A 26,509-nucleotide genomic window follows, 5' to 3' on the forward strand; every position below is an offset into this window, starting at 1 on the left:
TTGCTTCGATATACCATACTAAAATTGGCCCTTGTATAATTGTACAGGGTAAGTCCACATACACTAAATGTGAATGCGAATGTAAATTGAAGACGCGCGAACGCGTAGAGGGACGCGTTTGGTGGGGCTTGGGTACATGTAATTAATCTATGTGACGCGTACCTAGGTACATACATGCGCCAATGTAGCGCTAGAGTACCTAAGGTACCCTGCTAGCTTTGTAAGATGTCCCGTTATATCAATATGGAAATGAATATGGAAATGTTGGTATTATGAAACTAACCAGCAACTCCTATCTAACCTGCTGAAATCCCTATATCTACATTTCAACTTTCAAGCTCATAATATCACAATGCAGTTCTATCTATCGGAGCTTTGAATACTGAGAATACTTGCGCTAGAGTATCTGTGATCAGCTTCTATTGGAAAAAATTAACAAAACATTACTCGGATACAGATAAGGGATAACTTGCCGCATGCTCACTCAACATGGTGTCGAACACTTCCCAGCTAAGTCCTTCATTGCCCGATCTCTCAATCGAGGTTATTAAATCAGTTACATGGAGCAAGGTGCAGAGACTCAGAACCTTCATGGTTGGGACGTGAAGGTCAGTTAGATCGTATGGGTGACGTGGAAGGAACGGTAGGGCTAGCTTATAGCTTTCTCGTAACGGGTTCCCTACCATGGGATGCTGATCTGGGGGATACTCTGAGAGAATATCTTGGATGTCTATCGTTCGCTCACTCTCTTTTTCAACGACAACCATCTGTTGCTGCAGAGCTTCATCCTCGGAATCATCTCCAGAATACAACTCGTCTTGCCGCGGTTGGTACATGAAGAACCGGGGGACCAGAATTGTTGTTTCAATGCCTGTTTTTGTATTATTCGGAATAGCAAGACTTCGGAATAACCCCCTCATACAATCGCTGATATTTATACTACGAACCGAAACGAGCCAGCCGAAATGTGGTCCCCAGTTTCCCGTAACAACACGGCGGCAAGAGTTCGCCCGCTGCGGACAAGTCCACACCAGCTGACAGACAGCGCGAATGAAAGCATCTTCATCTATACAGAGCTCTCCCGAGGCGGTATATATTGGTGGAAAGGGGAAGAAGGCATGCCAGCTGAAGATATCAAATAGCATTGCCGAAACACCTGAAGACGCGGTAGGTAATATTTTCTCAAATAAGTGCTTGAATTTATTCTGTGAGAGATCTACACGAGGGTTAATTGTCAGTCCTAATGATCGAGTATCCTTCTAGTGTATAGCTACCTACACCCTATCTCCGGGTCACGTAGTTGATAGAATGCTTGTCTTATGTTCTCCCCTAAAGATTCATCTCCTCTAGTGCCTATATTATACTTAAGGTATTCCGTATACCTCTGATACACAGCATCTAAGGTGAGTTAGAGTTGACATGGATCTCGGCGCCGCAGTGTAGGTCCCACATACCCTTGCTCATCAGACCGCGATCAATGAAATCTTGGACTCTTCGATTGGCGTTACGGCGTTTGTGGTTGAGCTCGAACTTCTCATAACTCTCAGCGCTTACGATACAATCACGCTCGATGTCCATAGTCGCTATAATTATAGAGTTATGAACGATTGACTAGGCATTTTTTGAAGCTGTAGATATGAAAAATACTAAATGCGGTGATTTGGCAAGACAACAAGTCGGTCTGTTGAATCAACATAAACCACTGCCTGATCGACAAGTGTTAATAATATTATATTATGCTTATATATATATTCGCTTAAACAGATCTGTCTTCTAACTCCCTCTTCCTTCTGTTATTACTCCCGAATTCATACATCATCATGCATGAGTATGGTTATATAATGAATCCCCGAGATCAAATATTTCCTTGATATGAACTTATAGGTTAAAAGTAACAACATGGTGTTTCCCATCTAATTATAATAAATTCGAATCTCAAATAAGATAGCCATGTGTGTTGGAACATTAGGTATAAGCGTATGTTTTAGGTGAGTTTCCGTTTAATGGTCTCCGCTAAGTTCGAGAATGTAAGAATCATATACCATATAACGAGAAGTACACAATGGTGTTTCGGTTGGATGGTCGTTACGGACTATATCCTAACGTAAATGTATATGCTATACGTTGGGTTAGGTAGGTACCTAAGGTCCTGCAGGTTTTCTAATTAATTTAAAGATTTCGTTTCGTCGTCTAGAAAAGGGAGTAGGAGCAAGAAAAAACTTACAAGGTAAAGGAGACAAAAAAGCTTGGAACCCAGAATTCGAACCACTTTCGATTGACCTGAACAGTTGGCCTGACTGCCGCCCCGACAGTGATTCGAACCTGAGCCCTACGAAAAACTCCTCGAGGAATTATTTCTGGCTCTACTTCAAATAACCGCTCGACCACGGCCACGTTGGGTTTGCAGCATCTGATAAGAGATGGCAGAGTGGTTGCCTAAGGCACTATTTAAGTCAACCTCGGATGCACCACGCTGCCTGGCAACCGGTGGATGTACTAGCAGCCCCTGAGTTGCTACGTGAATATAACCCCGTACGTTTCTATAACAGGCTTCTGCTTCACTATTGCAATATTACACAGCTCTGTTGACGCACGCTTCCCGCCCTGTCTTTTTCCTAGCATGCGCGGGTTTATAATAGGAGGTAGCTCGATGATCATATGTACAATTTGTCCAAGCCAAGAACCAACAAACTTGAATTATAGTACAGAATCTTCCGGTAGAAGACCATTCCTCCATTTCATCGCTGAATGCTTGTTTGCCCAAGCTAGCACAGCATCGTAATCGGCGCACTCATGCGTTGATCCCCAGCCTGGGCCATATTCCGACTCTCCCTCTAAGTTGGTATCCGCGGAACAGATGATGGATTGGCGAAGGTAGTCGAAGCAGTGTGACGAGTGATGGGCTACCTCTTCCGTTAATTTGACGCCGGCGTATCCTTGCTGGTAATGCTCGACGATATAGGACAAGCAATGAAGCTGGTGGAAAACCGACATCATGTATGCGGGTCCGTCAGACGTCCGGTTGATGGCTACTGTATGGGGTTTTCCGAGAATATCGTAGGCTTCATAATCGGGAATCTGCACGTAGCCCCTGGCGTCTATAGATGCCAATTAATATCAACAAATAGGATCTCCAGCAGATAGCTGATCGATGAATATACGTACCTGCACTCAGCGGTATCCAGTTATGAAGAGTATGGAGGGTGTCATGCTCGTCGAAGAGCATGTCGTCGCGTACGTATTTAGCATCTGGGAGGAACACGTACGTCTTTCGGGGAACTTAAGGCATGATCAGTCAGGATCTTGTTGCCATTAACTTATACTGTGAAGGGGAGCATAGGTACAATTCGGAACTGGAGTTTGTTTGCCATCTATTCGTTGGTAAACCAAATTGCCTAACAGTAGAATTATGACGACGGCCATTGCAATCTCTAGTGCGAGTCGTAAGTACCGTATTGACTTGCGAGGGCCTCGTCCTTCCCGAGACCAAGCAACATCTTCCTGGGGCGCCCCGGATTGAAGGAACGCTTGCTCTTCTTCGTTATCATTTTCCTTGGTAGATGCCATGGTGGAAACTCTCACGAGATCTTGCAGAGGCTAATGATTGATTCAGAAGGAGCTCTAAGTATAGACTCGCGAGACAAGGACACGAACGATAATAGCTGATAGTAGGAACGGCGCGGAATGATACGTCGCTTGGGGCTTATTAGGCAATGTGGAATTTACCTGAAAAGGAAATTCTGCGATGCTCCGTTCCGGGTTGGGATTAGGAGGTGGCGGGGCCTACATAGTATGAGTGATCTAGAGTTGCACTCATTTGGCTTATTTAATACTAATGAAAGTTGGATAAACTATTTATTGGCTAGCGAACAGTAATCAATAAGAAAGCCAAGTTTATGCATTGTATATAGTATAGAGGAGACGGGTTTGTATATTCGCTACTATCCCGGCAAATAAGCAAGTAGGTTGGCAACCTTTGGATTTATATCAGAGTCTTTTCTATATTTGGTCCAGCTAGCTTGTTGCTACTTTCCTATTCTCAACTCCAGTAAATATTAGGTATATTCCTTTTAACGACGATTTAAATATTGTCGAAGATACTCAACTTCTATCTCTAGGAGGACTCAATAAAGCACAGAAATGACTATGACTGTGCGTACCGATATTATCCTTTGTTCTAGATATCTTATAGTTATAACTAGTTATGACTTTAATAACTTCTATATCACCATCTCGTCATCGATGTTTAGTCCTAACCTGGGTTCAAGATCACCTATTCCCGAGATTAAAAGGGGTTGAAGTTACATACAGAATGCGTTAACTAATAAGAATTGAAACTTGGGTATTCATGTATGCGATACTTGGTATATGCTGATATATGAAAATGTAAAAGGTGGAGACATTTACTAAGCTGCTAAGCCACCCGATATTTTGCCGGTTCTTCCTTAGTTGCTCACCTGCAGCTTTTATCGCAGCTCTTAGCTTCGCGCCAAGGCTTTTTATCATCCGTCGCCTTCGCAACAAGGAATTTCTAACGAGGCTGGCTACTTCAAAGCATCTACTACCTAACGTCTATAGTCGCAACCTTCAACCACCTCCCACCTCCTACCTAAAGTCGCGATACTGAACGCGAATATAATCAGGATGCCGGTTGTTAAGGGAGGAGTGTGGACTAATATCGAGGATGAAATTCTCAAAGTTTCTGTTTCCAAATATGGTCTAAATCAATGGGCGCGTGTCTCGTCATTGCTACCGCGAAAGACGCCTAAACAATGCAAAGCCAGATGGAACGAATGGCTCGATCCCAGCATCAAAAAGATAGAATGGAGCAAGGAAGAGGATGAGAGATTGCTTCATTTGGCCAAGTTGATGCCAACTCAATGGCGGACAATCGCTCCTATCGTTGGCCGCACTGCAAACCAGTGTTTGGAACGTTACCAGAAACTCCTCGATGAAGCCGAACAACGAGAATCTTCGAGCCTTGGCCTAACCGGCCCTGAAGGCGGCGAGACCCAAGCACCCACAGCCGACGACGTACGAAGACTACGACCAGGCGAGGTCGATCCAGATCCCGAGAGCAAACCCGCGAAACCTGACACCATCGATCTCGACGAGGATGAAAAGGAGATGTTAAGCGAGGCGCGTGCTCGCTTGGCTAACACGCAAGGAAAGAAGGCAAAGCGAAAGGCTCGAGAGCGTCAACAAGAGGAGTCGCGTCGGCTTGCTGCTCTACAGAAACGCCGGGAACTCAAGACCGCTGGCATCAACATCAAGGTGGTAACCCGCAAGAAGGGGCAGATGGACTACAATGCCGACATCCCATTCGAAAAAGCACCCGCTCCAGGTTTTTATGATACTGCAGATGAACAAACACGAAACGAGAAGCAACGAGCCGCTTTCGACCCTCGGAAGCAGCAGCTTGCGAACAAGCGTAAAGGTGAACAGGATGATGAGGCCGAAAGGAAGAGACGGAAGAATGATAAGGATGCCCCTTCAGCCTCCATGCAGGCTGCCTTGAAGGCCGGTCAAATGCAAAAGATTCGGGAGGCAGAACAAAGCAGCAAGAGACGAGCGCTCGTTCTTCCATCTCCCCAAGTTAGCGATGGCGAGCTTGAGGATATAGTCAAGATGGGTATGATGGGCGAGCGAGCAAACCTGCTTGCTCAAGCCAGCGAGAACGACGCGACTAGGGGACTAGTAAACACTTACTCTACCCTAAACTCGCAAACGCCGATTCGAACACCTATGGCTCCTCCGCAGGAAGATCGGGTCGCCAACGAAATAAGGAATATTCGGGCGCTTACAGAGAACCAGTCGGCATTGTTAGGGGGGGAGAATATTGATCTTCAAGAGGGGGCCGGTTCGACGGGCTTCGAAGGTGCCACTCCTCGAAAGCAAGTAATGTCGACACCAAATCCCTTAGCTACGCCTCTACGTACCGGCATAAATGAAGTCGGTGCTACACCTCGAAGGCCTGGCCAAACACCGCTGCGGACCCCTAGGGATAGCTTCGCGCTGAACGCTGGTGATGGGGATATGTCCCTGGTAGGGGGATCAACTAATGATATGCGACTCCGAGACTTATCAATGAAGCATCAACTCAAGCATGGTCTCGCTTCCTTACCCAAACCGAAAGAAACAGAATGGGAACTTGAAATACCAGAGGACCAACGAGAAGTTATGATGATGGATGAAACCGAAGAGGATGCCGCAGTGCGGGATCAACGGGAGCGTGCTATTAGGGAAGCCCAGGAGCAACTAGAGAGGAAGAGACGAACTCAAGTGATACAAAAACAACTGCCACGACCGGAATCAGTTAACTTCGAAGCCCTTATCCAACAGGCATCCTCGATTTCAGATCCCATCGAGGCTCAAATTGCTAAAGAGGCTGCTTTACTTATCGCGAATGATGCAGTGAAGTTTCCGGTACGAGGTGTTAAATCTAGTGTTGGCCCTACCCAAATACAGCAGATCGATGACGCCTCGCTGGCTGAGGCGCGACTAAAGATCCTTATGGAGGTTAATAATAAGCCTAAACCCGAGGAGATCCAGGCAAGTTGGGAGCGAGAGGGCAGCAACGCTCTTCTTCTTGGGTTGGGCTGCTACGAAGATGATGACGAGGAAGAGCAGGTAGCAGCGATGAAGGCCGCTTTCGATGTGAGTAGAACAACGTGGTCCTAAATCTTTTATGCATATATCTTTGGTAACTCGTACTAATATTTTCTCTATAGGCGGTGCAGGACTCTACGATGGAAACCGTGGAGAAGTGCGCAAAACTTGAGAAGAAGCTTACACTCCATCTAGGCGGGTATCAGCAGCGAGCTAAGACGCTCCGCTCGAAGATGGGCGAGGCATACGAAGCCTTCGAAAAGGCGAATTTTGCTCTCAGCGCGTTCAGAACGCTGGCTGTGTCGGAGGAGATCGCTGCCAGGAGTCGATTAGAGGCCTTGAGGGAGGAAGTCGGCTATGTCAGCCGCAGGGAGCGTGAGGCGCAGGAAGCGTACCGCCAGACCAAGGAGGAGCTCGACGCTTTAGTGGACGGCGTCAATGGTTACCACTAATTTTACCGTGGGAACTGGCTTGGTTCGATTGCATAGATTGTACATTATTTCACGCATAGTTACGTACTACCACTACCGACTGTAGGATAGTAGAAGCGTCGAGAGAGAGAAAGGGTCACATTTGATGGTACAGCTTTTATTTAGCAAAGGATACCTAAACCGACTATTGTAACCTAGATTAAACCCCGTTTCAACCTATGAAAGGGGTTCGAGAGCAATTGAGCACGCAGAACACAGAACACTATGTAAATGAATTAAGCGCTTAGAAATGAGGTCCTGAATTGCTATATTCCCCCTTTCCTTCCTTTTTTTTTCCCCTTCCCTTTTTTAATTAATTTATTATTTAATACAACAGCTATAACAACAAGAATCCTAGCAATAACGATCACTTACAGATAGGTTAGGTGCCCAAATAATATAATATTCTACTTCCTTGCCGCAAGCCTCGGTAGCTTCACAGGCAAAACCAACAAAGCGCTAACGGCAGCGAATCCCACGAGAAACAGGAAGGTAAGTCGGATGGACGCCTCGTAACTAGCAACGACCTGGTCGCGCACCGGGCCCGGCGGCAGCGCGGCAACAGCCTCGACGCTCTCGCGGACCTTCTCTATCAGCGCGTCTTTCCACTCCTGGCCCAGGCCCTCCTCGGGCGGCACCACCACCAACGCCGCCAGGTACCGCACCAGCGCGTTCTGGAGGACGAGGGAGGAAAAGGCGACGCCGAGGACGCTGCCGAGGGCGCGCCAGAGGACGAGCGTGGACGTGACGACGGCTTGCTCGCGGTGCTCCGAGGCGGCTAGCACGGCGAGAAAGGTGCCCGGGAACTGGAACCCCTGGGCCGCGGACGAGGGCACCAGGCACAGGAGGTAGGCGTAGGTGGGCCAGCCGCGGCGCATGGTGGCTAGCAGCGCGGTGCCGATCAGGTAGAGGGTTGTGCCGAGGGTTAGGGGCCACTTGAGGCGTCGGGTGTACGAGATTAGGAAGCCGGTGAGCGTGCCGGTGGTGCTGGCCGTGGCGACGGGGACGACGAGGTAGAGCCCGGATGTGGTGGCGCTGGTGAGGAGGACGGCTTGGAAGAAGAGCGGGCTGCGAGTTTGTTTCTTATTAGATCTTTTACACCTCTTTTCTTTTTTTTCTGTCTCCCCTTTTCCCCTTTGTGCTGTTTAGGTCGATGTGGGTTGGTTGTACTCTTGATATCATAATTTCTTATGGTGAAGGTTTTGAGGCGTGTGTTTGGTTAAATGCAAAACGAGTATGGGGTCATGGGAGGGAGGGAGGGGACTCACGTGTTGAATAAGATGGCGTTTAGTAGGAAGGAGGCGATGAAGTTGGAGAAGATGATGTTAGCCCTTGGGGATTTATGCAAGAGGATTAAAGGCATGATTGGTCGTTCGTGCTGTGACTCGACGTATAGACATGCCGGAAAGCAGATGATAAAGACAACGAGCGAAGCGATTATGAATGGATGCGACCCTTATTCTTGTGTTAGTCTATACTGCCATAATAAGCCCCCCTTTCTCATCAGGGAAAGCGTATTATTATTACTTACAAGGCAAGACATTGCCTCCGAGATTCTACACCATCGCAGTTAGCAGATACAACTTATACTAATACCTAGTTACGGACCATTACTTACTATTCCCAAGATCAAAAATGTAGTAGACGTAGTTAGCAGGATAGAGCCTTTGAAATCGAACGTCTTCATGCCCTCCTTAAAAGTCTGGTGTTTATCCTGCAGGCCGAGATCACCGGGGATGCCGTATGAAGCCACCACGAAGCATAGAATAATGGGAAAGACCTGGATGCCGAACTCCCAGCGCCAGCCGAGGCTGTCTGCCATGAGTCCGCCCAAGGCCGCTCCCAAGGCCGAAGCTAACCCATAAACAATGTTGATATAGCTCTGATATGAACCTCGGCGTCTTTCGTTCTAGTCAGCATTGATCTACTCACGATGGCCGTTTTTCATCTCTAATCCGCCTTTGAAGCAAGAAGCAAGAATAAGGGGCACGTACTCGATAGGCACCAGATCGCTTATAATAATGCTCCCCATCCCCAGCACACCTCCGGCGCCGAGCCCGCAAGCAGCCCGCGCAAGGATGAAGCTCGTCATGCTCTGTGCGAGAGCACACCACAGCGTCGAGAGCGCGAAGATGACCACAGCAGCTAGATAAGGCGGCTTCCTACCGATGGTATCAGAGAGGCGACCGATGACAGGCTGGAAGGCCGTGCTCGTCAAGAGGAATGCGGTCGACAGCCAGCTAGCGCTATTGGAGCTGCGGAAGTAACTTGTGATAACCGGGTGTGAGGATGCCATCTAGTATATTGAAGCACATTAAATTAGCTTTGCAACCCTACCGTTGTATATATATATATATATAGGTATATATCTACTTCGACGTTCTCTATTAAGAGTCAGAATGATAGGGGTTATCCCACTTACTATCGACCAGGTATTAGCCGCTTTAAGTCAAACCATTTTCGAAATAATAAATAATAATAATAATACGAAATTCTTCATACATACCAATAGTCCCATCGAAACACGCAATAAAATGCGTCATCATAATACTCAAAAACACAATTCCGAACCGCTTCTTATCCGTGTCTATCAAGTACGCCGGCCGTAGCAGCCTGGCACGCTGGCCATCAGCAGCAGCCTCGAGGTCGGCCTCATCGTCGCTGACAACATTCGACAACAGCGAATCGTCAGGCTGCTGCTGCTGCCCATCCAGCGTAGGCCGCGGCGACAGCGACGTTTCAAAGCTGCGGGCGACCGAAGCGCGGCGGCGGCGGCGGCGCATGGTGCTCCTAGATCGGCGACGCCCCCGAAGCATGGCTGACTCGAACGATTCGGGCGCCAGACCTGACGCCCCCGACGTAAAGCTGCGCGCCACCAGCAAGTCCGACTCATTCGGGTCTAGGTCATTCTCGCTGCCGTCATCGTCGTCGGCGATGAGGTTTTTATCATTGCCCCCGCGAGGAATCGCAATGGGACTCGGTTTTGGGGAATGCCTATCCCCTAAGAGAGCTGTCCGCTCCGTAATAGGCCCCGAGCCATTTCCGTGCGGTCGAGCCTCGCCGTCGTCGTCCATCGTGACGGCGAATACCTAGCTCGGGATTATTCCAGTCGCTAGGATCTATATATTCTTCGAAATTGAGTATATGTACCTAGTAGTAAGCTTTGGTCTCGTCGACCCACCAGAGAGATTTAACTAGGATTTGACAACTCCCGACGTCGTTAGAATGAGGCCCTGCTTAGACAAGTAAGTATATAAGTGGCCTAACCCGGTATGTACCTAGGTATCCTCAACGCTGAAAATAAGGTATTTTCAGAGCAATTAATACCATATACCTATATTCCCACGTCCAGAGAGGAAAGTATCATTTATAAGTAAAAAGTCGACAATTTTAAAACAAAGAGAACAGACGAGTCGGTGAGGGAAAAGAAAATAAGAAAAAAAAAGCCCCCATTGCAGGTGGAACTATATAGTTAGATGGATGTTGAAGATATGTATGTTATAAACACTGTATGGTAGGATAGGTGCCCCTTATAGAAGCCAACCGTGGTACATGCGGGTTGCTACCTACACTGCACATACGCGTACAAGGTGGACTGGTCAGACTGGTGGACGGACTTGGTGAACGGTGGGTTCCATATGAGGCAGCAGATCGTTTCCGAAATATGCGGGGAACCGTGGAGTGCCCGATCCTCGGTCTTCCAGCGTTTCCCCAGAACTATCCGCCCGCGTGACTATTGTTCGGTCAGACCCCGAGGTGAAGTTTATGTATACCGTTTACGTATACCTACTAGGTAGGTAGCCAGTCGCGAGATGTGTAAATATTAGTAACGCTAACGTTGCTTCATAATATACGACCGTGCTTAACGGCTTAATATTCCCTAGGTAAAGTTAAAAGGTCCGTATACCGCTATACGCCATTGTTAGACTCTGCTAGTTTTTTTTTTTTTTTTTTTTTTTTTTTTTTTTTTAAAAAAAAAAAAAGGAAAAAAATGAGATTGGTGTACATATGTATTGCGAGTTAAATTATCTTCTCTCCAACTATGCCCACTTGGGCGATATCCAAGGCACTAAGCCGTATTGCGTGCTCAAAAACGGGCCTTATTAAAACGTAAATATGAGTAATATCATTTCTAGCGTCATCCGATTGTCTAGTTATCATAAGAGTATACATGTGCTGCTACTATGATATGCAGCACTCATGATCATGTTCCTTTCCATGGTAGTGTGAACGTATGCCTCTCCAAACTCCGGAACATCCCTAGTCTATATTATCATGTGAAAATCCTAGACGTCAACGTCCTTGGACTTCGCTTCAGAGGCACCACATAATACACCTGCCCCAGTGATTCCCCCGTCGTGACAAGGGCTCATGACGACCCTTACGGGAGCAGCGTCTCCAAACTCGGCTTGGATTATCGAGTCGAGAAACTTTTGGCAATCTGCTAAGTAATCCTGAAAATGGACGATGCACCCACCCGTGTATCCGACAATCAACTCTACTTTAGATTGTTGCTTCGTTTTAACGGTGTGGTTGTTGGTCTTATCTTGGAGTGAATTTCGAATAGGAATATCTCCCGCACAAGCGAGCAATCCAATTATGGCCGCCGCAATAATAGCGGCCGCCCTGACTTCAATAGCCTTAGCTATCCTATGTAAAACATCCGCGATTTCTTCCGTCCACCGGAAAGGTGCCTTAGCAGTCGATTCCGGAAACTCGGCCTCCAGCTTCTCCATTAGTATTTCCGCAACTGGAGGGCGGAAATGACTAAGAAAGGTAGTTGTAAGGCCAAAGCGTGTTAAAAGCCCCGAAGGCAAAGCATCCGAAGGGATATCTAGGTGGTTCTCGAGGTAGTCTAGTAACATTAGTCGCCCAAGCTCGCCCAGGTATCGTCCCGCCGTCATGTATTCAAGGGGTTGAAACCCAGGCGCCTCGCCTTCAGAGTCGAGCTGAGTATCCCATTGGCTGATCAGGTCAAACTTTCGTAGGGCTGGTGCTGTTCCGTTAATACTCCATTCGGTATTAACAGCGATTTTCATGTCATCGCTTGAACTTTCATCCAGGACTTTGACTTTCCCGGGTTGCTTGTCCTTGTGAAGAGTGCTCCTCTTAAGAGGTATCGTCGCGTTGCTACCAGTGCCGCAGATAAGTCCCATTGCCGCCTTGTGAGTTTCATCTTCTTTAGATTGGTATATGAAGGAGACCAATGTCGCAACCGAGTCGTTTAGGATGGCTGCGACTCTGATAGGAGGCAAGTCTGGAGTTTTGGACATCTCATACCCATTCACTAAATGAGTCCCAAGGTGTAGCCTAGAGGTGATAGCGAATCCTTTTCCCATTGCCATCAGTGTTGCATCCGCTAAGGTCTCCTGTACCATTGGAAAACTGAACGTAACCCCCATAGGAAGTTCCTGGTCGCGAGGCAGGTTAAATTCCCGACAGCCTTCTCGTACAACTCTTGCAATGCAAGCCCCGATCCATCTGAACAGCGAATCGGCATTCTCATTTTTAAGTACATCTGAGATCGGCCAGGATTTCTCAAGTAATCGACGAATGTTGGACGTCGGTTCTCCGTTTGAAGTCTCCAAGTCTCCATTGGTACTACCACCATTGACGACCTTTTCGTTCCCGAGTAGCTCAATAAAGCCAACCCTTAAGTTAGTACCACCACTGCTAGCTGTTAATTCAAGATACCGGCTGTATATAGGTTATATTGGCAGGATGCGTACATATCAATAGCTAAATATCTGTACTATAAATTAGCCTACTGATCGAAAGTAAGTGAAACTTTAAAGGCGAAGTTCATGTGAACGTTCAACTATAGCATTGGTGGGGAAATTATATGGTAACATACCGTCCCTTTTCTCTACCTGCGGTGGGCCGTAATATTGACTCAGATATCGGGGTCGGGAGGAATTGGTTTAACGAATTGGCAGATAGGTTCTGAAATGTTCGGTAGAACTCAAGTGATAATGCATGCGCCTTTGCCTCATCAACGGAGAGGGGCTCAAGAAAGTCTTGAACGCTGGATTTCATAGTTGCGATTGGCATGCCCATTATCTAATTTCTGTGTCGTTGGGTATAAAACGCGATAATGTGTTAGTCAGGTAGTAGGACGACTTCGTGATGACGTCGAGGTCATATCTACGATAAGTTGACAAGTCGTGATCGTGAGAATGAGATGGGGTATATTTAGACGATTTTGGACGGAGCACAGATACTAAAAGAAGGAGGTACGTATGCTCTCTAATAGAGGATAAAGGATAGAATTAGGTAGGTACCTATATTTCAAGATTTGTTTGAAGGAAAGTTTGCGAAAATCAGCTTCGAATCGAGACTACCCTATGGTACTGGTGTCTGTATATATGTTCATCATGTTCGTAGCTGCGTAGGCAGTTTCAAGTGACTTGATTCCAAGAGGGTAAGAGTCAGAACGAAGTGCCGAATCAGCGGCTGTAGATTTCTAGAAACGTAGAAACGTTACAGTTACAGGGATGTTCATTGGGTACCGCTGTAGGTTAGTGGACTGGTGGACTGTAGTGGGTAGGACATCTGAATGTATCGACTTGTATCGACTTATGCAGGTAAGGGACGGCGAAAACACGCGTAAAATATGCGCGAACGTGCGTGTAGCATGATAATTTTAGGTGAATGTAATAATATCGAAACATCAGGCAATCGCTTCTAAGACAGATCGGACAAACTGGGTGGAATAGGTAAGTCAATGGTAACGTTGAACGGCGTTATCCAACCCTGACTAGATTCCGAATGGTGATGTGTGGGTTGAAAGGGTCAGAATTCCAAGGTCTCATGGTCCAGTCAAAACTCGTAATAGCAGATCTACTAGAAGGGACTGCCAGGGTTTACTTGAACTAGGGGACCTAGCCAGGGGATATGTACATATGTATGTACTTCGTACAATTCGTAATGTAGGTACCTATTATGTAAGGTTCGCGCTGCTGCAAAGTGCTACATAGTACAAATTCTAATCGCTGCTACCGGAGGCTAGATTAACTGAGGTTAAGGCAGGTCCAGATCTGTATTGTACACTAGCAGATAGCAAAACCAACCGGCGCCTGACTAACCGGCTCGGTCCAATTTCAAGCGATAGCTCCAGGTACCTACCTACCTATGTACTGGTCCACCCCGTTACATAAGACCCGCTGCAGGAGGCTCTTCGGGAAAGCCCCTATGTCACCTCTTGAATTCAATCCCGTGCCTAACGTTGGTCACGATTAATAACTTACATCCCTTCCTAAGCCATCGTGACTTGATTTCGCCATTTGCCATCCAATAATAGCAATTTAGCTTTTTATCTTTTGCTCTCTATTTTTATACGAGGTGCATCGTTGAGCATTTTAATAATCACGTTGTTTATCAGTCTTCAGAAAAATTAATAGTCCAGATTAGAGAATATGGCTGCCAAGATGGGTAGTCTTCCGATAATGGAGGAGAAGCCGGCGACGCGAAACCACTGTCGACGTCAACGCCGACCGATCCTTGCAATGACCCTCATCGTCGCATCTCTCTACGCGCTTTACGTGGTATGTTACAACCATGCCGTATCCGGATACGCTGCTATGTTCGTCCCGGAACCCTCTCGACAGCAATCATCGACGCCATCCTCAAGCGTTTCGGTGTCGACAGATTCAGAGCTCGTCCCTCTAGAGGCGCACATAATGAGCAAATGCCCCGATGCTAGGGATTGTCTTAGAGACTTGGTACTGCCCGCCATGATGCGCATAAACGAGAAAGTCAACTTTACATTGTCGTACATTGGAACGCCGACCGAAAATGACGGTGTCGACTGTAAACACGGCCCCACCGAGTGCATGGGCAATATTATCGAACTCTGCGCGCATCATCTGTATCCGGACCCCAAGATTTATCTCGGTTTCACCATGTGCTTGACGAGGGATTATAAGGTGATCCCGCAACGGGAACTGGTTGAAGACTGTGCGCTGGAGCACGCTATTGACTTTGAGAAATTGAACGACTGCGCCGCAAGGGATGACGGAGCTGTTGGAATGGCTATGTTAAGAGAAAGTGTCCAGAGGAGTGCTGACGTACGTTCTACGTAGTATTATTGGGAGTAAGAGTAATATTAGCTGACTGATAACTTAGGCGGGTGTCACAAAGAGCTGCACCGTTCGACTCAACGACGAAGTATATTGCATTCGAGATGGTGGGGAATGGACCGACTGTGCTAGCGGGCCGGGTGTTAATGACCTTGTCATTGCGGTTGAGAAGCTTTACCGGAATTCTTAAGCGGCTCATAAATTTCAATCCACAGATCCGATGCCTCACCCAACGTGTAGCCTATCGAGATACTGTCCATCCCAGCCTCTTCATCTCCTGACATGGACTCGAGTTGTTCGATGATACTATCCAACCCAATCGCTTTTCCGACCGACTGAGTAGAAGTTGCCTCCAGCATAACGTGCACAACATGGATATGGAAATGATAATAAGTTGGTTGGTAATGAACAAACAGTTTCAGTTGATCCGTGTCGATCTGCGGATATGTCTTCACTGTGGCGTCTATCAGCTTGGCTTTCATATGTTTCAGCCAAGAGATGTGTTTTTTCTTAAGGTCCCTCAGGCTCCAGATATCTCGTCGTTCAACTATACCCAGAAGGTGCAAGGCTTCGATTGTCTTTCGGTCCCAGTGCAAATTCGGTAGCATCAAGAACCCTTCGTCCCCATCCTGGCCCAGCGGTGTTCTATAAATGACGTCTTCGACTTCTTTCCTCCCTTCGATGATGTTGAATACCCAATTCAATCGGCCCTCTTCTCGATTTATCTGCATAAACGGCCGCACCTTGTCGCGGTAGATCTCAGGTGTCTCTGTCACGAAACGGTATCCTTGCTTGCTGTGTTTCTGGATATGCTTGTCTGTGCAGGGGCATATCAGGGATATCTTGAAGTCGGCAAACTTGTCGTTCTCATTTTCTTTAAGGATGGGTCCTCCCGAGGCTAGGAACCACGAATATATATCATTATTGCCTAGGTTTGTGATGCTGCGTAGATTGGTAGGCAAAATGGACAGATACTCTTCAGCATCGGGAATAGGAGCGCGTTCTAGTATGAGAAGCGCAGGTTGCGAGTCGACTTGTCCATATAGCGTGATGTGCCGTCCTGCTTCACCTTTTTACGCTCTGTTAGTTCTTATATTATATACCCTACATACCTTTTTATAGGCCTAGAGAATGCACATATGGAGGATGTCATTTTGGGTAGCATTGTTGAGAATAGGATTCAATTACAATCATGACGCACCTTGATTAATCACGCGCTCAGATTGGAACTTGGGAATTAGCGCTTCAACGCGACGTTTACTTTCTTCAGTCGTCATCCTTGCACACGTTTATGGAGTTTACGTAGGAAATAGGAAATGTTACACGTATGAGTTGGATACTTTGCATATGAACGAACATTTGAAGTCCACTTTTAATACCGCCGTTTTTATCTCGTATCGGCCACGCCTTATCGGAGCTACCCCTCAGTCGGTGTACCTATCCAGCCACTCGGTGAACGGGCCGTTGCGGATAACTAAATCCAACCCCGCGGGTCGTACATGGAACCCTGCCTAGGGTACATGTACGTATCCGGGGGTAAGGTCTAAATGGATATCTCATCTATATCAGGTACCTAAGTACCAAAGTATCATACGTTTAGCCACTTACCTTAGGTACCTTATGGAATACAACCTCATTATGCCAAATCCCACACAGGATTAATAAAGTCGAAGAGGTAGTGATGGGAATTTAAAAAAAAAAAAAAATTTAAAGACTTACGGAACCATCAATTTCTAATAACGAATAGCAAAAGATATCAAACCCTTCGCAATGCCGTCCTAACCGACACAGCCGCAGCTTTTCCGTTGTTTGCTCGCTAACCCCCTTGTTATCCGGTCGTATTATGGATACCACGGCATTTCATATCCAAATTTCCAAGCTGTCAGAGAGGTAGCTGAGGCAAGACTACTAGAGGAGGAAAAAAGGGGAAGCGGGAAATTCAAAAAACCAAAATGTTTACACGCAATGTTGTAGGTTATTTATTAAAAGAGAAAGGGGAAGATCACCCCTTAAAGACCTTACCCCCATGCTACACTCGAGCTATTTATATTTCACTATATCGATATTAGGGGTTATTTCACAGTAAAATTAATTAACTAGTCTAAGTAAAACTAAGATAAAGCACCGGATAGATCCAAGCTTCATGCCATTTTATGTGATGTTGAGACGTATGTAGTGAAGATAGCTGAGACTTACTCGCCATCAACGATTTAACTACCAACATGGCGGGTCAAATTAAGAAAACATACATCGGTAAAAGAGGCAATGAACTATAATATGTCTATCCGGCCTATGGGTTACTATAAATCCCCGGGTACCTACATAATATGAGCTATTATATAGCCTTAAATGGACGGTTTCGATAATACTATTTAGATATATGAATGAAGTAGAAGCTACAGTATCTGTCATTAGCCCCGCAAGGGTCTCTTATACTGTAAGTCGAAGTATTTATTATCTAACGGAGTACGAGCTTAAAAAAGTCGCCAGAATGCCGTAAGCCATTCCAAGAGATTTAATGGTAACTATCCAAGTCCAGTATACTAGATACTAGCGACACGTGGAGGCTTCACTAGGCGGCGCTTATTGAATAGGAGGGTCTTCGTTCCAAAGGCGCTAGTTTAGACGATGTTTCGTTCAAGTTAAAACAGCGCCTAATGTTATTAAATAGAACTTAACGGGAACGGTATACTGTAGCCCAAAAAAAGAAATTAGCATAACACCCTGGCTGTCTAGATAGGGCCGTTATTCAGGTACCGGGGAATAAAAAAATTTGGGCAAAGAAGGAAAAAGGGAAACATACAACACCGGGGATTCGCTGGTCGTCACCGACCCAACTACTAATCCAGCGATATCTGGCTTATTTCGGGGAGAGCGGACGGGATCCCAAGTTCTCCAGATTCTATGGTCGTATGTGAAAGAGTATGTTGTAGATAGAGCTTATATAGGTAGGTATTACTCGCGGCAGTACCGGCGAGTTTAACTTCCCCTGAACTACATACGATGTCAGACATCCCACTAAGTAATTTTAATATTTATCATAAATGATAGCATTATTATGATATACTTTAAACCGTGTTTTATAAGGACTTCCGGGAGTTTTTGTTTTTGGTAAGTTAGGTATAATTCACGAAGTGGTTGAAACATAATAAACCGAGACGATTATGCAAACCGTCTCTTTGTAACAAAAAGTTTACTTGAGTTGGGACTTAACCCTACTTCACTACTAGATATGGAATATTAACTAATACCTACCTACCTACATAGGCTTCGTGGTTCTAGAACTCTAGCCGTACCTGCGTTAGATTAGGTACCTCCTGATCCTCTCTTTCATCAGAGATAAGGAATGGCGAACATGGTGGTGAGCATGACACCACAGGCTGCATTTATTTCAACTGCCTTATCCCATGATACCGTGTCTCAAACAGCAGCCGTAGGAGGAAGGTAGATAATACCGAGGTTTACCTAGGTATGCTCCGCGGCAAAATAAGCACTCGGCAGCCCCCTGAGCACGGCAGAGCATCGCGTCAATGGCCAGAACCAATATATCGGCATGGTAGGTGGGCCACCGATGGAACGTACCCGATGACTTATCGATTCCACGTGTATGTCTTCACTGGGGGATAAGTTAGAGGTAGCACGTTCTCATTTAATGTGTACTTAGGAATGTGTACTTAAGGTAGTATTCTTCGTCGACGATGTGGATGGCCGTTAATGCTGTGGCACGTTTCACAGCATACCCGTTACCATGCAGTAGACATGTCACCGTCCATGATACTCAATGCGTCTGCATTCTGCATTATGCACTTAGTGACCACAATTCGTCTAGTCTGGGTCTAAGACAAGGGGCCCGATGAGTTTGAATCAAATCTCTTCTCTAATTGGGCTCGTACGTGTACCTACGCAACTATCCGACCGCCTCCTTCAAACTCCACGCTTCTAAACACATCTCCTCCCTGTGATTTGCCCTAATAACTGCTCTTATCGACTTCAAATGTCCATAATAGACCCCTTATCAAAAACATCTTGCTCATCTCCAGGCAACCCCAACTACCTATTCAAACAAGTCATCATTTGCACATTGACCTTTTGTCCGAACCTGATTCCTTCGGTGCCACCAAGGGAATAATTTTGGCCATCCGTAAATCGAGACGCCAGCCACTCCGCGTAGTCCGTTTTATGACGCCGTTAAACAAAATCTCCAACGCCCGCCACCTATCTGGTATTTACAATAGAACAAAATATGTACCTATATTGCGAGTATATATCTCACAGGGCTAACCCTGTACCGTCACCGGTCCAACGGTACAAAGCTAGAAGCTCTCGGCGGCGCTGATGTTGCTCGCCAAGGTCTTCGGGCACGCGACCGCGAACTTGGGCGAGAGCACTACGCATCACCTTGCTGAAATTGCGCTGGAATCATGTTAGCTTAATTACCTAAAGATGACGGTATTGTGGACTTAACCACTCACCTGATATTCGGTGTTTAGCGTAACGACGCACGCTTCGTGGGCGCGTATGATAGTTTCGCAAGCACGGACTACACTAGCCGAAGCTTCGAGCTGTAGCTTGTCGGCAATAAGTAATAATAGGAATGAGCCTTGTAGTAGATATATTCCGAAGAAAAACGGCATGAATTCTAAGCCTGGGTCATATTCGAGTATGTTGCTAATAGCTTCTGCGGCGGATACGGCGTGTCCTGTAGCTGTGATGAAGCCTTGCGACGAGATCCACAGGTCGTTATCATCAATGAGGTTTATGGGGTCCCACTTTCCAGTGAGCAGAATATGCAGTACGTGCATGACATGTGTGCCATAAGACATGACGATACGGGTTTGAATATCTGATTCGGTCATGCGTGATGAGCTAGTATGCACAGACCGTCCTGATGGCGAGCCGATCTGGTCTAGTTCGGACGGCATCTCCAACGTAGCAGACTGTTCGTTTTTATCTTCAGAACTGGCGTTAAAATGTCTTTGCTCAAATATCTTTAGGCTTTGCTCATACGCCTCGAGATGTCGCACAATCTCAGCTTGCTGGTCATCCCATTCCCTGGCCGAACGGAAACCAATGCCAAAGCGGGGGTGATTACGAGCATGATGAAGATCGACGATCTCGCCCAGTATAGTCATCAGAGGCAGGAAATAACCAAAGATGCTGTGACCGGTACACTCAAAGTGTGGCCCACGCACCCGAACTCCTTCAGACCCTGACTGTTCTGATAAAGCAGGATCCGTGGTATGGGCGTTGAAGTTTCCGTTCTGCCATTCCGTGTCATCCATGGGCTGGAGAAGACCCTCACACTCGATATCTAATAAGAATAGTGGCCTGTTGTAGCACAGTGCCAGGTGGCGGTCTACAATATAGGTAAGCCACCATATCCGCCTCCGCTCTTCTCGTTCCTCTTCGCTAACAGTTCCGGGGGCGACGTTATTACCGAGACCATCCTCCGTTTCGCCATCTGCATCGACATCGTTGCCATTGTTACCTTGGACTATTGAAGGTACGCTCGCCGGGAGTTCTCGGCCAAGTTTCAACTCTCTTGCGAGAGACCACGCAGCATTCCACCATCGAAGACTAGCGCCCTTGTATTCGCTGGCGGAAACGACCGTGGCTAGGTGGATATAAGTGATAACGTCGTCGAGCGTTCCAGCGGCGCCGAAAGCCCCAGACTCTCCTGTGAGATTTTCCATACTCATAGAGCCAGGAAGGGCAACACCTAGTCCTCCTAAGGCCACGCCGTCTATTACTGGACTGGAAACTGGAGAAGCTTCACCAGATGGAGTGTGTATTAACGGCTTAAGCAAGCTGACAGTAAGTTCGAGCAACTTCTGGCAGATCTTGCCTCTCGCAGACGGAACGCTGGTCAAAAAGGGGGCATCGCTCGTCTGTGCTGCTACCCAAAGAATGCTTGCTAAAAGTGCTGGCTGGCATTGGCGAGGTTTGCTGGGATGCAAGAATGATCGTTTCCGAAAGACGAAGCCGAGAACATAGGGTGACATTGGGTGGGCGTGAGCAGACGACGAACTGGCGAAATACAAATCGATCAAGTCGCAGGCGAGAGAAACAGGAATGATATTTCCAAGGTGAGGTATTAGGGGGTTGAGAACTGGGTATCTTAGCTGTTGGTGGTAGTTATTTTGGGGGATGTGAGATTGAAACTGCGGCGGAGGTGAAGACATTGACATCCATCCAGGCGACGCAGGCTCTCCGCCTATATGGTATGCGCTGAGGGGGCTGGTCCCTATCCGAAATGTCGGCTGAGCGTTAGCTGAGTAGTTAGTAGGACTCTGGGTTTGCAATGCGTAAGGAATCTCAGGGTAATTCGAGAGATTGGCCTGGTTTGAGCCGTATGTGTTGTGTGTAGCCCCACCCATCAAATGACCCATTCCTTGCCTGTCATATGGGTTCTGAACATTCCCGTATCCATTGAGATCTAAGGAGGTAGGGCTATCAAGCTGGTCCCGCTCCATGCCACCAGGGTGGCCTGTTAAATGAGGCTGGTGAGAGCTCAACTCCGCTAAGCTATCGAGACTCCCCGTCCTTTGACTGCGCTGTAAGGCGTCTTCGTTGATATCGTTCAGTGCTTTATCACTAGAGTTTGTCTGCTGTTCCGGCTTCACGGAGGACGCACTATCCGTTTGTTGCTCGCCGGGGGCTTCGTTATCGTCGTTTTGGTTTGGCGATTTCTGGCCACTTTGAGCGGCGGCAGCAGCTGCCTGAGCAGCTGCTTGCTGGGCAAGATCCTTGCGGGACGCTTTTCCTCGCTTTTTTCGTTCTCGGATATATTCACAACCCAGTCCAAATTCTGATTCTATTAGTAACCTCGACTTAGTCCTAGGATGCCTCGATATGGTTACCAACCTATGCAATGGGCACAAGGGTGCTGTCCATCACACTTTGTCCTTAGCTGGTTGCACTGGTCGCAAGCCCTGCTTATCCTCCTTCTGATGGGGCCGGCTGTTCCTGTAGCCCTCGTACTAGGCCCCCCGTAGGGATGTTGTCGATGTTTTTGCTGTGGTGCTCGGGCTAGATGCGGGGCATGAACTCCTACGTGTTGTTGAAGGTGTTGGATAGTGTATTGGGATCCATGGCCAAAAGTGTCGAGGCCAGCCGCGTGGAGATGGCTCCCAGGCACATGGCCGTTTGAAAGTAATGTATTAGAAGGTAGGGCGTGGTACGGTGAAAACCGCTGGAGTGGGTTAGACAACATATTCGAGTAATCCGTGGTTGCGAATTTTACTCGATACGTTTCAAGTGAAATCAGTGGTCTGTTGACGATCTGGTCTAACTCGGTATATCATGAACGATAGGCGACTTCCAACGAATGCAAGCAGTTGGGGCGAAGCATGAATGCGTCCAAACTGCAGCAGTGTCCGATTTGTATCGGAAAGGTGCGAGATAGCTTAAGCTATATGTTTGTCAAGGAGCACTTGTGTCCTGCAGCTCTTGGCAAAGCGTAGCCTTTCTAGACAGCGGCACTTGGACGGACCGAAGACCTTTTCACTGTGGAGATCTAGAGACATGAGCATGACACTACGTTCAACAGCATAATGGACCCCAAAATAGTCAGGAGGGATCGCCACGGTAGTATATGAACGGCACTGGTATGTCAAGCACGGATGTCAAAGCATGTGGCGGGGTTGGAGAGGCAAGAGAGCAGCGAATCGACGACGGGATGTGTGCAAGGGTCTAGGAAGATTGAAGGTGAAGATACGTACAGGGCAAGGTAGGATATGGAAGTGTTCCACAGCGCCGTAGTGAGTTGGATTATCTGCTACTCTGTCCCAGTCCCTAGCAATAGCAGTTGTTTTAAGGGAAGGACTACTACTACGTAGAGAATTCGGAAGGACGGTGGACCAAAGGAAGTATAGAAAAGGTCTGGTCTAACCAAGGTAATCTCAACTTAGGTCTGGAGTACTCTCTTACAAGAGGGAAAAATAAAGTCTGCGTCCTTGGCATGCATACAAGGAGAGGTTCCTGCTTGCCTCTCTGGATTCGATTGGAGAATGGTTACCCCTTCTCGTCGGAGCAATATCGACAAGCGCAGGTAGATTGACGATGCAATATACAACGGCGGAATAAGCCCAAGGAGATGGAGTGACAAGATGGGGATATGAGGGGTGACTTTTTGGTTGTTCTAGTAGCAACTCTTCCTAGAGGAATCCTTCCCTCGGGCATTTCTATTATATGACCCGCTTTCTCACTTGAGTGAGTATATGGCATTGTTGGTTAGGTTACAACGAGGGTACAGGGGTTCGTAATGACATACAGACGACGGGACTAGGAACACATAGATTCGGGCGACTAGTCACTAGGACCGACTAGGCTATGGGAAAGTGGATGGGAGAGAATTCGGGTTAGGAATGACGACCTAGAAGAGGGCACACTAGCTCAGCGAGGCCCACAACGACCGGTGTGAATGCTTGGAATATGTGAAGGGATTCCGCACGTCTCTAAACGGACTTAGAGAGTGAGTATACGACGTAGTAGGGTATATCGGTCAGTTCATAATAGATATGATTGGATAAAGCGCATTGCTAGAAGTGACGAGATAGGTAGCAACATAATGCTGTGTTGCAGCCTCGTCTCCCACAGCTGTTGGGCTTGCAGGTGGGCGGCTCGCTTGTGAGAAGCAAGCGTGAAGTGTTGCTTTACTCATCGTCTATTAGGGCCGTTCTGTACTGGAGTACTGGATGATGGTGGAGGGATGAAGCGCGAGTGATTGCCAAGGGTGTGCCATCCCCGATACCCCGTACCCCAGTTGCCCAGTCATTACTAGTCTTGGCAAGCATGGAGACCCGCGAACTTCCCTAGACCGGACGGAGAACAGCTTCATATTCGGCTAGGTGTCGCCGAAAAGCTCTTATCAGTTTTTAGCATAGGCAGTTCTGTTAGCAATTAAACGGAGACGCATCTCTGTGCTTAAGCTTGATTTTTTCTTCTTTTCTTCCGGAACAGCGTCTAGTACACGCCCGTGGTCGTGACTATTTTAACGGTATCTTCGATTCAGGTACCGTACCTAGATGTGTCTCTATGGGCCCACGATGAGGTGTTGCAGCCATTCCTAATTTTTTTTTTGCTAGAGTCTTAGTATGTAGCCATATCCGAGATCTTGGTAGTCTCGGAAGCAGACATTATTTAGTCTGTACTTATAAGCTGTACCCAGTGATTTCGTCTCATGTTGCTAAATATCTGAAGTTGTAAGTTAGATCGCCAATATTCTTCAACAGACAGATCAACAGACATATCAGTGGTTCTAGATATTCCTTCCCCGCGATCTCTCTAATTAGATGGATGATCGTCTCGGTGAGCCGGTGGCTCGTAGATTGGCCCACCGTAGAGGTAAAGGGTAGTAGTAGTAATCAGGGTCCATAGGGGTAATGCTAGAGGGTTGACAGCTTAAGACTTCTTTTAATGCCGTTATCAGGAAGATGTAGGGTTGCAACAGGACATAGTGCTTTATGCTAATCTTATCTGGATATGGCCCTTTCGACGAGGGAAGTTGGTGAAAATGTTATAAGCTTAAGTTGAAAAGTTGAAATCGCAATCGTGGCTTGAAAAGGGTTGAAAAGGGCAAGTAAATTTTGGATGATCAAATACCGTGTACAATACCTAATACAGTATTTGAGTGCCCTGTACGTAACTGCCACTCTGGTGGGGATGACCAGTAAATGAGCTAACTACACTAAACGCATCGCTTAATAACCCCGTATTACGTAACTTACCTTAGGTACCTATTACCTAGATTCATTTTCCTCACACTGTATTTTCGAAGCTCACCTTTCTCAACACTTAGTTATCCTTGGACTTGATATCCTCGTTTCCTCTAGTAAGCATCATATATTTTCCGAGATGCTTCCGCCCTATAAAAGTACAGACGATCATGTCAAATTAGGGTTATAAGTGATACCCCGGAGCTAGGGCCTTCCCGCAGCCCAATCCTAATGTTCGAAATGCTTATTCTGATCCTGCATCTATGACAGACTGCAGAGCGCCCCATATCACAACTTATCCTAGACATAGAGGTACCTACTATACGAGCCATGCTTCCTGCGAGATACACTGTATATTTATTACTGAGCGCCAATATTGATAGGCGTGCCAACACTCAGGTAATGCGGCCCTATTCTGTGTGCTATTCTTAATCGATGTTCGTTAATGGCCGAAATAGGGGCGAACCGTCACGGATACGAGACCTTATATCTCTCCGTATGTTCGAGTAATGATGAAACATCCCTTTGGGTTTTTCAGTATTAGCTAAGTTGTTTCGTACTATTATCCTTTTCCGTAGTTAATGTGTTAGTGACTACCTACTGTAATATCTTAAGACTACCTTGATTTTTAGCTACGGGAGCGACTCATATTTAAACCAGTCGCCATATTGCACTGATGAACATTGAATAAAAGCTTAGATCTTTCGAGGATCTAGCAATCGCGATCTCTATCAAAAAACCCTTTCTTATATAATCTTGGTTGAATCAGCTAAATCAGTAGGAGTAACTTGAAATTTGCATCTAGAGCTAAGAGCAAAAGCAAAAGCAAAGTCATATCGAGTACGCTTATCGGCACGGAGACCCCCTGGGGATCTCACGATTGAATATTTACTCTATATTACAAGGAACTTTAGTCAGCACGGCACTTCTTTCTGTCTAGTGACGATATTCATGCTTAGACTCATACTACGAATACGAGCCATCTGAAGTGAGTTGGGTAGGCAAACATTGCACCCAAGCTTATTTAATTAGGTACTCTACCATTATTTTTTGAATGGTGGTTGTGCTTGGCACGTCATAACTACTGGCTTCGACTACCCGTACAGCCGCAGCATACCAGTTGCTCACAATGCGACGCAGTAAGAGAGATATAGCGGAGATTATACGCATCATAATCCGTACTAATATCTCTAACTAGTTTATGTTGCTATAACTAACTAGATTATAGTACTCCTTTTCTACTACCGGGGGTTAAGTCGAAGCTTCAACTTGGAACTACGTAGCTATACTAGAGGCGGCTTAAGAAGGATCCATTCCAACTTCCAACAGCCGCAATGTTCGATTCTCGTGTGTCCTGAGTTGCACCGCGGGAACCCACCATACCGGATGCCCACTAGGTTGCAAGCTGGATAGTCGAGCCGGAACTCGGGCCCCCTAGTCGTCAAGGATGACCGGACCGAATTTCCCATTAGCACAATGGAACTGCACGAAATTTATCGCAAAAGACTCCTATTGGTGGGTTTTCACCGAGTCCCAGTAGATTTCCTGTCATTTTAATTCCACAAATCATCCCAAGCCTTCTAAGAAGCTCTAATGTACATAGAAAGAGCTCGATCCTATACAGCTGATGAAACAC

The 26,509-nt window shown here is 46.8% G+C and overlaps 7 protein-coding genes across 7 annotated transcripts; 2 read left to right on the top strand and 5 right to left on the bottom strand.

The window, feature by feature from the left end:
• Positions 1–301: 301 nt before the first annotated feature.
• F5Y00DRAFT_227170 (uncharacterized protein) lies at positions 302–1,161 on the bottom strand. The gene has a single exon (XM_048006443.1). It carries the CDS (start codon positions 1,143–1,145, stop codon positions 444–446), a length of 702 nt encoding a protein of 233 aa, XP_047868557.1. The 5' UTR covers positions 1,146–1,161; the 3' UTR covers positions 302–443.
• A 1,454-nt stretch (positions 1,162–2,615) lies between these two features.
• F5Y00DRAFT_227171 (uncharacterized protein) lies at positions 2,616–3,651 on the bottom strand. Its single transcript, XM_048006444.1, has 3 exons — positions 3,345–3,651; positions 3,166–3,279; positions 2,616–3,098 (listed from the first exon to the last, which is right to left on the bottom strand). The coding sequence occupies exons 1-3, from the start codon at positions 3,565–3,567 to the stop codon at positions 2,698–2,700; spliced, it is 738 nt and encodes a 245-aa protein (XP_047868558.1). The 5' UTR covers positions 3,568–3,651; the 3' UTR covers positions 2,616–2,697.
• Positions 3,652–4,513: 862 nt separating this feature from the next.
• F5Y00DRAFT_227172 (pre-mRNA splicing factor component-domain-containing protein) lies at positions 4,514–7,318 on the top strand. Its single transcript, XM_048006445.1, has 2 exons — positions 4,514–6,657; positions 6,732–7,318. The coding sequence occupies exons 1-2, from the start codon at positions 4,645–4,647 to the stop codon at positions 7,059–7,061; spliced, it is 2,343 nt and encodes a 780-aa protein (XP_047868559.1). The 5' UTR covers positions 4,514–4,644; the 3' UTR covers positions 7,062–7,318.
• On the bottom strand, positions 7,319–9,501 carry F5Y00DRAFT_227174 (MFS general substrate transporter). The gene is made up of 5 exons (XM_048006446.1): positions 9,074–9,501; positions 8,698–8,980; positions 8,611–8,635; positions 8,348–8,534; positions 7,319–8,147 (listed from the first exon to the last, which is right to left on the bottom strand). Exons 1-5 carry the CDS (start codon positions 9,373–9,375, stop codon positions 7,487–7,489), a joined length of 1,458 nt encoding a protein of 485 aa, XP_047868560.1. The 5' UTR covers positions 9,376–9,501; the 3' UTR covers positions 7,319–7,486.
• Positions 9,502–11,182: 1,681 nt separating this feature from the next.
• Positions 11,183–13,869, bottom strand: F5Y00DRAFT_227194 (hexokinase-7). The gene is made up of 3 exons (XM_048006447.1): positions 12,934–13,869; positions 12,809–12,826; positions 11,183–12,749 (listed from the first exon to the last, which is right to left on the bottom strand). Exons 1-3 carry the CDS (start codon positions 13,134–13,136, stop codon positions 11,366–11,368), a joined length of 1,605 nt encoding a protein of 534 aa, XP_047868561.1. The 5' UTR covers positions 13,137–13,869; the 3' UTR covers positions 11,183–11,365.
• Positions 13,870–14,264: 395 nt separating this feature from the next.
• Positions 14,265–15,438, top strand: F5Y00DRAFT_177073 (uncharacterized protein). The gene is made up of 2 exons (XM_048004943.1): positions 14,265–15,145; positions 15,204–15,438. The coding sequence occupies exons 1-2, from the start codon at positions 14,495–14,497 to the stop codon at positions 15,345–15,347; spliced, it is 795 nt and encodes a 264-aa protein (XP_047868562.1). The 5' UTR covers positions 14,265–14,494; the 3' UTR covers positions 15,348–15,438.
• A 3,839-nt stretch (positions 15,439–19,277) lies between these two features.
• Positions 19,278–22,667, bottom strand: F5Y00DRAFT_177102 (transcriptional activator xlnR). The gene is made up of 3 exons (XM_048004944.1): positions 22,022–22,667; positions 19,630–21,965; positions 19,278–19,570 (listed from the first exon to the last, which is right to left on the bottom strand). Exons 1-3 carry the CDS (start codon positions 22,368–22,370, stop codon positions 19,427–19,429), a joined length of 2,829 nt encoding a protein of 942 aa, XP_047868563.1. The 5' UTR covers positions 22,371–22,667; the 3' UTR covers positions 19,278–19,426.
• Positions 22,668–26,509: the final 3,842 nt, after the last annotated feature.

This window comes from Daldinia vernicosa, assembly GCF_022497035.1.
Source record: "Daldinia vernicosa strain CBS 139.73 unplaced genomic scaffold F5Y00scaffold_6, whole genome shotgun sequence".
Lineage (NCBI taxonomy): Eukaryota > Fungi > Ascomycota > Sordariomycetes > Xylariales > Hypoxylaceae > Daldinia > Daldinia vernicosa.